The sequence below is a fragment of the Trematomus bernacchii genome, unplaced genomic scaffold, assembly GCF_902827165.1.
Source record: "Trematomus bernacchii unplaced genomic scaffold, fTreBer1.1, whole genome shotgun sequence".
Classification (NCBI taxonomy): domain Eukaryota; kingdom Metazoa; phylum Chordata; class Actinopteri; order Perciformes; family Nototheniidae; genus Trematomus; species Trematomus bernacchii.
The window spans coordinates 18,668,975-18,681,994 of NW_022987714.1; the positions used below are offsets into that span (position 1 = coordinate 18,668,975).

The window sequence follows — 13,020 nt, forward strand, 5'->3', positions numbered from 1 at the left end:
AAAAAAAAAGATCAGTTAGCTGAGTTTCTTCCCGTTACATGGATATAAAACATTCATAGTTTATTAAATATTAAAATTCCTTAGACGTTGTTTCCTGCAAATGACGCGTTTATCCGCCCGGTACCGGGGGGGCGGTGCGTAACAGGTTAATACAGTGCATGTTGTACACTGTTCAACCTGGTATTGTTAAATTACACACTGCTGTTGTGCCCACTGTTAGCTACCTAGCTAGTTATAGTTTATGGTAGGAAATCATTACAGACTGCTCAATGAACTAATCAAAAGACTAATGGTGGCTTCATTTGAACACCAGTATAGCGGTATGTTTATTCAATACTGAAAATAAAATATGTTTACCTTTTAATTGCATAGTGCTGTATTTACTGGTCCAACTGCAACAGTGGCTGGTTGTGGCAATTTCTTTCTTTGAACACGATGCAGATCATTGAGTGTGAGAAGTGTACAGTTTTATATACTTTTGATCATTATGCGAGCACTTATTGGAAGCCTGTAAAGGCATCTGCACATTTACAAAAAAATGGCCAACATTCTTTAGTGAGCAGGCTAAAACGTTGCTTATAATGCTTGACGCATAGGCAGCGATTAAACAGGCAATACATTCTAGTTTTTTGGAAAGATTATTTGTCAGCTGAAACCTGAATGTATTTTGTGTCAGTAGGTGATACATGACTGATGGGCGCTGTTTGTTGAATTTAGTTTTCAATGAATTTACTTTGCTTTGTATAAGTCTGTTCAAACTGAATGACACATCTTCAAGACAACACTTAAAACCAACTGATTTACTTTACAGAACCAGGAGAGACGGTTAATGAAAAGAGATATCAGAGCAGAATAAGAGTGTAATAATGGAGCCTTTAACTTCACAAAAACACCCACACTGCCTCCTTCTCTTACCTTTACAGCGACCAGCATCTTGTCCTTGGTGGGGCTCAGGTTGTAACACTCAGCCAGGAAGACCTTGCCGAAGGCTCCTTCTCCGAGCTCCCTCTTCAGAATGATGTCCCTCTGTTTAATATGCTGCACATCTGAGAGGGACAGAGGAAGAGGGACTGGATGACATGCATTTAAACAATTATTTTTAAATGGTACTGTACACCCACTCTCTAACGTGGATGTTTAATAAGCTCATGCTAAAAGGTGGTTAACCAAGCTGAGCAGTGTGTTAACAACCTGACATGCACCAGATTGCTCTACTTTAATAAACTACACACTAAAGATCCTTAATACCACTAGGGTTAGGGTTATGTCACAGAAACCTCCTAATCATCTTACACTACTTATTATGTCATTAAAGTTTCTCCTTTTTAAAAGTGTCCATCTTTTTATTATTGCCAATTTACAAGATTTCTTTTTATGGTTTGCACATGTGGAAAGTTATCTCACTCTGACAGTGTTAGTGTTCTTTTTTCCCTTTGGGTACATATTTATGTATGAAACCTGTCCACAAAGGAACAAGGCAAGACGCTTTGAACAGCAATTGTTGGGACATTAATTATGCAAATAATCTAATTGCATAGACTAGCAATCTACACTAACACTAACACTGTCAACTGAAAGATTGACAATAAATGTGACTTTGACTGATCTACTCATGGTCATGGTGGACTACAGGAGGAACAGGATCAAAGCTTGACAGTGAGGCTGATGCACAAACTCGACTTCTTATAGACAGATGGGTAAGAGGAAAAATCCAAAGGTAAGAGAAGTGGGAGTTCTTGAACACTGGTGTTTACTTGCAATGAAATGAATGAATCTCAAATCGTAGCGAAGCTCAGGCCTTCAACAACTCATCAGATGACACAAGCAATTATCAACACGTTTTTTTGTTGTTGTCCAAAACCTCAAAGAAAAGGTTAACATGATCTTGGGATGGGGATGTTTCATTACTAGACCAACCCGACAATCTGCCGGACAATTGACTTTCCTGTCATGACCTTCTCTACTGTCACCTCTGTTCAGGTTCATGGATGAAGTCTGTTTGCTGGGGACAGAGTTGCACAAACACACATGACAGCCTCATGAAGACAAAAGCACATGTCTGCAGCATTGACTGATGTTCTCTGGCTGATTGTAGCTTTGTTGCCTTGTTGAAAAGCCTTTTCAAAAGTGTTTGACTGCCTTGCTGTCACATGGAGGTGACAGGTGTCAGGGTTGAGGAAGGTTGTCGGAGGGTGGCTGACCTTCATGTCTGATTGAATGGCTTCTGTTGCTCTTTCCCCAAAGCCTTTGTTGTTGTTTTCTTTGGTATGATGTTGGCTGTGTGGTGTAGCATCCATTAGCATTCAGCTATAGGTTAGAACAGCGGTTCCCAACCTGTGGGCCGCGGACCACTAGGGGGCATTGCAAGTGGGCCGCCAAATATATATATTTTTTATTTTGTACAGGCTAAAGAGACAAACATGGACATAACAATAACATATAGGAAATGACATTCCCATCTCAGACAAAAAGTTGAGTTGAAAAAGGTTGGGAACCGCTGGGTTAGAAAATGTTCTTGCTTGTTTTTATAACAAGGAAAGGAGAATGATAATGGCAGGCTGAGGCAAACACTCTATATCCTGTGTGTCTGACTAGTTTGCTGTGGTGAGGGGGGGGGGGGGGGGGGGGGTTCAGTGGGTATTGTGATCAATGTAACTGAGGGTGGTTCATTTTACGTTACATTACAATGTATTTAGCAGCGCTTTTATCCAATTCCATACAGTTCAATACCATAGACATGACTACGGGAGCAATTTGGGGTTTAGAATATTGCCCAAGGACACTTCAATATGTTGACTGCTGGGATTGATCCACTGACCTTCCGACTGGTGGATCAGTGCATTGACACCCTCATATTGGGCTATAAAAATAAAGTTTACCCCCCCCCTCCTGCCCCCTACTTTGGGTCATCCCACTAAGAGGCTACACTATCAAGTCTTTGAAGCCAATGGCATTTATCTGTATCAAGGGAACCCCCATCTTTTACTCTTTCATGTTGGCTTACACACCAAAGCTCTTAAGTCCTGTGTCATTCATTTTCTTGTTCTTGTCATGCCTAATAAACGGTTGGATGTACATATATTATTGAGTGTGTTAGCTCAAGGGGGGCTCTGACCGGTCAGCTTAAAGCAAGTGCAGGCAGAATAACATTAATCTACCATTTTTGTGTCCAATACTCTAATGTATTGCATTACAGTTTATTACAATTCTGTGTTTAAACCCTGTATTTAATATGAACATTTATGATTAAATTGCACCTATACACCAAAGTCGGGCTAACTCAACAAAGAGCTTCAAACTAAGGTCCCGCCTCTGACCTGGCTGATCCTAGTTTAGGATAACGGGGTGACATCTGGGTGGTTGTAGTTTCAGCAACATCAAATATTTGATCATTGTTTGGTAGCATGTAGAACCTTTAAGGACTTAAATTGCTATAATAAGTTACATGTATATAAACATGTTTGTACTAACTTTTTTAATCTAAATCAAAAGAATCCCTGAGAAGGTACAAGCCTTTTATACTGAGATGCACATTTGCAGCATTCTGGCAAAGCACACATTTGATTAAATCTAAATAAGCAATTATTGCCAAGGACAATTCAGTTTTTCACTGGAAAGCAGTCTTGACTGTCTATACTGTTCCTAACGCCGTAGCATTGTTCTGCAAGTGACGGCTCTATGTTTGGCGGTTATTTTTTGAATGACTCTGTTCAAGTATACAGGCAACCAATAGGGGGAATTGTAGAAAGACTGACAAATATAGAAATCAGGCCTAAGGAATGGTTACTGTTCATAACTGATTGTATGCCTGTATTTGCAATTAAAGGAATTATACTGCACGTCACACCTTTAGATGAACAACACTTTTCAAATAGTAGTCAATATTTAAAACGTTGTTAATGTTGGTGTCTGATTATGATTAGATAACTAGTCTTCAGTCTAGATAGCCCAAACTAATAAGAAACACTGTTAATATTTCAGAATGAGGTTAGGACTGTGTTAGGTGACACATTTGTGTTACATGCCCCCATATGATAACATCAAAAATGCATTAATTAATGTGGGTCTCTGGATACAGCACACAGTTTTTAGCCCAGGTCCCTGCAGGCCACCAACAGCAGCATGTTTGATGAGTACGGGCTCTAAAGGGACAGCCCATATGGTACATTCCACACTTTTTGTACACATTGTAAATATATGAAACACGTAGTCCTTGTGGCATTGGGAGTAAGATCTCTTAACATGCCTACTTATGATGGATGGAGGCCAGAGAAAGGACAGCAGAGAGGGTTAATTACTGTCCTCTCCAACATGACTTCTGAAATGAATCCATTGCCCTGGGAGCTGCTGTCACCCCTGGCCTTCAGGCTTCACAGCCCTCAGAACTCTGCATGAATAATTGCTGGTGAAAAAAGTGGGGCTGTGAATGCATAATGTTGTAATATGTATCCTCAGTGTTACTTTGCTGCATGTCTAAAACTTTAATCTTGGGTTTAAAACCACGTGTCTCCAGAGAGCCTGTGTTAGAAGCTAACTGTTCCTTAAAACCCAAAGAGACATGATTGTTATGAATTGAACTTATCTCAAAGTACAATATAGCTTCAGGCATTGACACATCCAAACAAAGCTATGTTGTTTTCTATGTGGCCCTTAGGGACTGAAATGTTAATTAGACCACACAAGTATTCAACATTACAACCAACACCATGATAAGTTTTGGTAGGTACATGGCAAACGTTTGTAGGTTCCCAAACCTGTTCCAGACTCGGCCCTTTTTTCAGAACGTTTCTGAATCAACACCTCTGAATCACTGCCATCATCTCCAATTTGTTCTGGACCACCGTGCTGGTAATGTATCAGGCCTTTCCTACATCCAGGACATCGTTAAACACGCTTGTGCCACCCTGGCTCCAAATGGAGTATATACCAGGACAGCAGAAAGTCTACACATGTTCCACTGCGAACTGAAGCCCACTTGTCTCTACTGCACCTTGGCCAAAGAAAAAAGAAATCTGTACGATTCAAATGTTTGGCTTAATCGAAGCCAATGCAGTAGCGATTACAATGGTTTGACTTACAATTGTCTTTTTTACTTGTTGAATGCACTTATTATAAGATGCTTTGGATAAAACCATCAGCTAAATGAAATGTTATACATAGTTAGTGAGCTCATTGATGGCTATTTTCACAAAGTTGCAGATGTAAACAGCCAATCTGAGCATTCAGAATGAGAAGGTTGTTTTCCTATTTAGTTAGCTATCAAGTTAACTGCATCTGTTTAAGACGTAGAGAGTTAACAGCCACATTAATGGAGAGACATTTCCAGAAATGAAAACAGCATACATGTTCCATTTTCAAAACGCTGAAAACAATAATTGCTTCTGGCAACCCACGCATTGTGCTTGGCGTCATTGTCACTTTGAAACAGGAAACTGACAAATACAAAGTGTTGACAAAGAGGTTAAAAGACTGTGGACGCAGACAGATATGAAGCCCAGCATTAATTAATTCATAAAGACAGTCTTTATGCATCATTAACTCACAATTCTTTATCTCTCTCTCCTCTTGCTGCTTCTTATCAGCTGATTATTGGTGTCCACTCTTTAACCAACTATTTTGTAATGGTATCAAACTGCTGTTTTGTAGCTTCACTTAACCCCTTAAATATATGATGTCACAAGGAGTTCTTGCTGCCAAAGACTATACACAAAACGTCATAGTACAACTTTTGACCTTTATGAAAATGAGTTATGGAAGTCATTTATGAGGCTAGAATGCACTATCAATAGAGGAGCCTGTGTTTATACGTATTTGTCTGAAACATAATTAGATAAAAAAAAATTCAATACATTTTGAGAGTCAGACTTTTTAACACCTTAGAGCAGGGGTGTCAAACTCAAGGCCCGGGGGCCAAATCCGGCCCGCAACTTCATTTTATGTGGCCCCACAAGAGCTTGCAAATAATATAATATGTTTATTATACGGTTACATGATACTTTACAGAAGCACGTTGCCCATAAACGACATGTCCCACAATGCATCTCAAATTTGACTTTTTCTCAGAATTTGACTTTTTTTGTCCAAATATGCCTTTTTTCTTAGAATTAGCCTTTTTCTCATAAATAGATTTTTTTTTCAAAACGTCACTTCTCTTTTTCAAAAGACCGGCCCTTTGAGTGCAACCATAATGCTGATGTGGCCCGTGATGAAATTGAGTTTGACACCCCTGCCTTAGAGTAATCAGAAATGTTTGAACTATGGCTGTTCCAAATAGTTTGAATCATCATTCATAATGTTACACTTTCATTTACAAATCAATATTTGAAGGCAGCGGTTCTGCACAGTAAAGATGAGGCTACACTAATATTATAATGCTAATAACATACATGTAGATTTATCTTTATGCATATTGTAGCATTCATATTCCAGTGGTGGTTGTGTATATTGTGTTGACCTCCAATCCCTGTAAACAATGCGTTTTACGAATGTTTGTATTTACAAAATGTTGCTTTTTTGAAGCAACAAATCCACTCAACTTCTATAACCGGTTCTTCCTGTCTTTTGTTTTGTTTTTCTGTTGTACAGGAAGTAGGATTGACGAGTTTAATTCCTAATGAAAGTATGTGGTGGTTGTTATTTCAGTCCTCAGGCCCCTATGACAGTGAACTGAGGCTCAAACTGCGAGCAGCTCTCTCCTAAAGCTTCAGTGCTGTGACCCTTTAACTTTCAACACTCTGTATAAAGTGTACCCAGCTTTAGCTCGTATAATTTGGACTGCATTGAAGCAGGCAGTGCTTTGTGCATGGCTCAATGGCTTTATCACAGTGGGGGCTGCGCACACACAAACATACATAATACACACACAACCACATACAAACAAACATAATACACACACAACCACATACAAACAAGTCAGGCATGTACAACACACACACACACACACACACACACACACACACACACACACACACACACACACACACACACACACACACACACACACACACACACACACACACACACACACACACACACACACACACACACACACACACACACAAACAAACACAAGGGTTAGCTGTATAAGGTGCCCGTTCCGCCACTGGGTTGCAATTAGCGGGTCTGTAACGAGCTCTGGGACCGGCATCCTCCAGCAGCAGACATGCTACAGAGGCTGTGAGGCAGCAGAGCAAAACACCTTTCATCACTTGACAAATCTTTACTTCAAGTGGTTGCTAATGCATTATAAACACATGAATGGAAGTTACATGACAAAAGAAGAAACCTTGTGTCATAGAACAGCTGTATACTGCATTTAATGGCCTGATAGTTTGATGTGTATGTAAGGCTTTGTCAGATTAAATGTGTACCTTTTTTCCTATATTGTGTGGATTTAACTACATCTAAAATGGCTTTATCTCCAGTCCCCATTCATGCCTCCGCACCTTCGGGGACCGTGCCTTCAGTGTTGTTGCCCCCACCCTCTGGAACTCCCTCCCTGCTGAAATCCGTAACGCCCCTTCTCTGAACATCTTCAAATCTACCCTGAAAACCCATCTGTTCAACAAAGCCTTCCAACAGTAACTCACTTTCTCCCCCCTTGCAATGTAACACTTCCATTTCTGCCCCCCTGTTTTTATGTCTTTATGTCTTGTCCTTATATGTTTCTTGTTAAGCGACCTTGGGTTAATGAAAGGCGCTATATAAATTAAAGTTATTATTATTATTATTATTATTTATCAGTATTTTGTGGCATTACAAAAATAGACATAAGTCTACTGCAGATCCTTTAAAAACGTTGTACAGCAGCAGTAAGACAGATAGTTATTGTGCAATAACTATAGGATGACTCCTTTGTTTACTTCAGTAACATAATGACTAACACTATGTTACACTCACGCTTTTATTGGGTAGTGCTCCAACACATTGTACGTGATAGGCTAAGCGGCGGGACATTTCCAACACACCTCTAATTGGTTGACCAGTCACAACAGAGCCGGCCAGCTAACCAATCAGAGCCCAGTCTGCTCTGATTGGTTAGCTGGCCGGCTCTGTTGTGACTGACCTTTTCAGACAGAGGGTGAAAAGAGGTGCTGCAGCACAGGCAGTATGAGACAAATAAAGAGCTTTTTGAACATTAAAGCATGGAGACATGTCCCAGGAGAGACACTAAATACAAATATGAACCTGAACATTGAGCATATGTCCTCTAAAAAATGAAAAATACAACAGCATATAAAAGTGATTCCCTCAAAACACAAGATCAGAAGTCCATGTAAGAAATATTAAGTAAGCAGGCAACTGTGTGTGTGTACTAGTGAGTTGAGCATGAGCTCACAAAGGTGATGATGTTTTTATCATTACAGACTCATGACAGGGAGAAACACACACTCAAACACACACACTCAAACACACACACAGCACCAGTAGAAATATATAGCTGGTAATAATCACACAAGGTGACTCTAGTGATGGATTAGCATCGCCATTGGCAACAACATCAGTAGTGTGTGTGTGTGTGTGTGTGTGTGTGTGTGTGTGTGTGTGTGTGTGTGTGTGTGTGTGTGTGTGTGTGTGTGTGTGTGTGTGTGTGTGTGTGTGTGTGTGTGTGTGTGTTGTCTCCTAGGGGATTTGTGAAGATTTATGTGGCTGTAAAGTCAAGAAGTGATTTGTTGTGTTCAATAGACTCAAAGAGGGGAGAGAGACTACTGGAATAAAAGGAACGGGGGGGACAGGAGTAACAGAGACCTCAGGACAGAGATGTTACAAAGGTTGTGTAATAGGGTTACTAACCTTGGCCACCATGTGAGGCTTCTACATAATGACCACAACTCGTGGGACATGATGTGTTGGATTGCTAACAACACAATTTCACACTTGTTTCAATGACACGTCGCTAACAATATATAAAAAAAAACCTCTGTGAGAAAAAACCTAGCCATGCAGAGGCCAGTGGAACAGAGGCAAAATCGAGAAAGGGACATTTGCTTTCTGTTGGACAAAGGGACAGTGTATACAGTACAGTATGAGGGGGGATTAAACTAGTATTCCATATCAGTGTCAGCATGTATCCAGATTATCTACACCAAATTCAAAGTCCATGGGCGTCACTATGTTTTGAAAAGTGGTAAGGACACTTATCAGGTAAAAGCACGAGCAGTGTACCACTGGAGCGGTCGGCATACTATTAGCCGTGTCACTCTGGAGAGAGTATAAAAGTCTTGTTTGCAGTTCCATCTGACTTTTTAAGTTTAACAGCAACATGATCACAGTTCCAACGTAGTCCCCCATAGATGTTTTTGAATTGAAATGTATTTTTCAAAAATGTCTTTACTCTTACTTTATAAAAACTCCTGGCTATTTTATGAGGAAACCAAACCTCTAGATGGATTATGACATAAAATGTGTCGTAGGCAGGGGCGTTTCCTGGACCTGGAAACATTCGGGGCTTAGCCCACAGTGGCGGCGCCAGAGATTTTCTTTTGGGGGTGCTGTGGGGTAGCTTGACATTTCACAGAGGGTGCTCAAACATGTAGGGTTTCCCATTAAGGTACCGGGCACTACAGTGGAATGTTCTACTGCAACACTCCCCACTCGCACACAGTACACCCGCGACTGTTACAATGAAGGCTCGATAATCAGCTCACGGCATATAGGTGTAAGCTGGGGTAAAGTAATATTTTTATAAGTGGGGAGTGGACCTAACATTCTCTAGGGGGGTCCTCACCTCCTCTAGGGGGGTCAGGGGGTTCCCCCGGGACGAATTTTCTTTTTAATATTGAAGTTAAAAGCATCAATCTGGTGCACGTTGAGAGCTAAATTAACAGCGAAACTGTGCCGCGCCTACACTAATTGCGCCGCATAAGCGCATAGTTGCGCCGCATTTGCGGCTCAGTTGAGGCTCCCTCCGCGAGATGAGGCCCCACGCAGTCTGCGTGATCTGCCTGTAGGGAGGGGCGGCCCTGTCTCTGCCTCCTGTAAAGCTTCACAGGTCCGTTGGTTATGTCCTGCGCGGCTCGCCCAGCACCCAGTTCAATCAGTCATAGAAAGTCCGAAGATCTTTTGCAGGGAGTGAAATGGCAACGTTGCTGCTTAATGTCTTTGTTTTTGTTTACATGTCTAGTAGTTTACTCCATTGAGTGTTGACAAGAAACACGTGTAGACAAAATATGTGTTTTGTTTTGAGGTACGCAAAGGCGCGTATTGACACAAGTGACATTATGCAATTCAGATTTTTGCCGCGCATGCGTACCTGTGTACCAGTTATGTGCACCCCTGATTATATTATTGAGGGAGAATTGTCCGGGGCTAAAGCCCCGAATGCCCAGGCCAGGTGACGCCACTGGTTGTAGGCATCTACTCCTTTGAACAAATCTGCCCATTTATTTGTCATGACCCCCTGAGAGCAAGCCATAGCCATGCTTCACATTACAACCCCGCACAGTGTGTATGTGAGTACTTACAGGTGGCGGGTTTGTTGCAGTTGTGTCCATGTCTGAAGTACTGAGGGTTCTCTATGACGGGGATCCTGGTCATCCCAATCACCACGGCGTCTGGCCCCCCATCCAGAGTACAGTGACTGATAATCCCATGGTTCACGTGATGAAGGGGGCTGGCAGAGTCTTCCTCACCACTTATTACTGCTACTGGTCCTAGAAAGCAGGTAAAAAAGATACAGAACGTATTCAATGTTTTGTTATCTAGCTAAATATACATCATTCTTGAACAATTCATTTCATTTAGCAAACCAGTAGCTGGTCAGCTGATTTCCACACAGCCAGGAATGCTTTTTTAAATGCACACAATCATTCAGGTGGTAATTCAATAGGGTGGCATCCATGACATCATTCAGCCAGTCCACTTATTGTCATCGTGTTTAGATAGCAATAAAACTGAAAAGAATTGCAGAGTTGAACTGTATCACAGATGCAGAATGGTCATAATTTGTCAGCAGTGTCTATACTAACAATTAGTTAATTGTTCATAATGATCACTATTTTCTTTTTGGTCAACATCAATTATAAGACTTTGATTGGCTTTATTTCCATTTTTTTTTACCATGTCAAACTGGTCTTTGTTTATATTTTGCAATTCTGTATTTACAAATTGAGATTAATTATATTTCTTATGTAATTATTTTTGTGTTATGTTGATTTTTGTTCATTTTTGTTGTTGTTATACTATGATGGTGGTTCTGCCTTGCAAAGCTTTTAGATTTAGATTTCACTTTGTTTGTGATATCTTCTCTGCATGTGTGGGAGAGTTCAGCTCTGTTTAATATCATTACAAATGATATAATGATATATGTGTCTCCCCTCCCTCTTCTCCATGGCTGTGATGTGTGATGGTGTTCTGCTGCAGTAATTGAATCATTACAGTTCTATCATGGTGGCCTCAGTAGACCGTGTGTATAGGCCCGGTCCCCAGGGACACACAGCACCGGACTACTGATGTGGACCGCTCAGTATTCTCAGCTGGAACCAAACACATCTTGCTGCTGTTAATAGGGCTGACACAGTCACCCTTCACAGCTGACAGAAAACAAGGAGGCATTTGGGCTGTGAGCTGGTAGGGGTGGGGGGGGGGGGTGATGGAACAGAAGGGTACAGGAGGACATGATGAGAGAGGAATGAAATAAATAAAAGAGCCTATGAGAGCATGATATACAGGATGAAATGGGGAATGAAAGGAAAGATGGTGGCAGGATTACTACCTGTGCAACACATGAAAAGCATACCCATCAGGTTTATAGCCAGTGATAAATTAAAGACTTTATGGCAGATTTAAATGCAGAGATATGTCCCTCTTAGACTGGGTGCAAACATAACAAAGCAACATTTGCAACGGTTAGCTCCAGTGATTCTCTCATGAGTGTCCAGCATGGACTTAAAGGGGCCCGATTATGCTTTTTGGGGTTTTCCCTTTCATGTTGTGTGTTCTATAGGTTTTGGTGCATGTAAATGGTCTGTAAAGACTAAAATCCCTGTGTTCCCTCAAGAGGGGGTTTCTCTCCCACACACTAAACCCCCCCCATCTTGCCTGAGGCAGTATGAGAAAAATTAAGAGCTTTTTGACACAGTAGATACACAAAATACTGATATGAACCTGATCATGAGCAGTCCTCTTTAGCTTATTCTTTACTCTTTGTATGATGCAGTAAGCGACACAAAGAGCTAATAGTAACTATTAGACATGATCAAGCCTCCATGACCCTACTTTGTGGTCGGAAAAGCAGCTACATTTCCTAGATTAAATGTCAGAGTCATTCAACTTGTTGAACATTTTGCAAACTACGCTTATTGGTTATATTTTGTCAAGAAGTAGTTCCGACATACTCACAATATTTGTGTGTGTGTGTGTGTGCAGAAGAGGGCATGCAGCATGTTTATTAGCGAGCTTTAGGAGTGTTTTTACTACACTTTATTACATGTGTACAAGTGTCTGTTTAAGGGTTCGGGTTAGACAAATGATTGTGGCTGTGGCTGGGGGGTAAATGGTCGTTCCGCAATCAGTGGCTCAGAGGTTTGATCCCCAGTCCATGCAGTAAACGTGTCCAAGTGTCCTTGGCCTAGGTACTTAACCCCAAATTGCTGCCAATGGCATGTCTAATAGCAATACCAGTTTGATGCGTGTGTGTTTGCTTACTGTTCACTCATGAGTCTGTCTGGTCCTGTTATGAATCCAGCATCTCACTAGTTTAGCTATGTCTTCGGTATTGAAATGTACTGTATGTGAATAGCTTTGGATAAAAGTGTCAGCCAAATTGCATGGAATAAAAATAATAATAATATATATGCTGTCTTGCATATTCTGGCTATTTGTGTTTTTTTTATGCACTTCCAGCTGAGGTTTGTAGCAGCTCCTCCATAGAGAATCTCAGTGAGGAGGTTTGGATGTATGCTGAAGGACGCTTGGGAAGAACTTGTGAGTAGTGATGGACATGTTGGCTGCTGCAGGGATCTGACTCTGACCTTTGTCAGTTCCTGCACACACATATATGTGCTAATATGTAGGCCATGT

The 13,020-nt window shown here is 41.1% G+C and overlaps 1 protein-coding gene across 1 annotated transcript in view; it reads right to left on the reverse strand.

Moving 5' to 3' along the window:
* The window catches only part of ntrk3a (neurotrophic tyrosine kinase, receptor, type 3a), a 182,832-nt gene that overhangs the window by 36,337 nt on the left and 133,475 nt on the right, over nt 1–13,020 (reverse strand). The window contains exons 13-14 of the mRNA XM_034141125.1: nt 10,464–10,652; nt 916–1,046 (exon numbers count right to left, since the gene is read on the reverse strand). Coding sequence (XP_033997016.1) covers nt 916–1,046; nt 10,464–10,652 — 320 coding nt within the window. The remainder of the gene's footprint in view (nt 1–915; nt 1,047–10,463; nt 10,653–13,020) is intronic.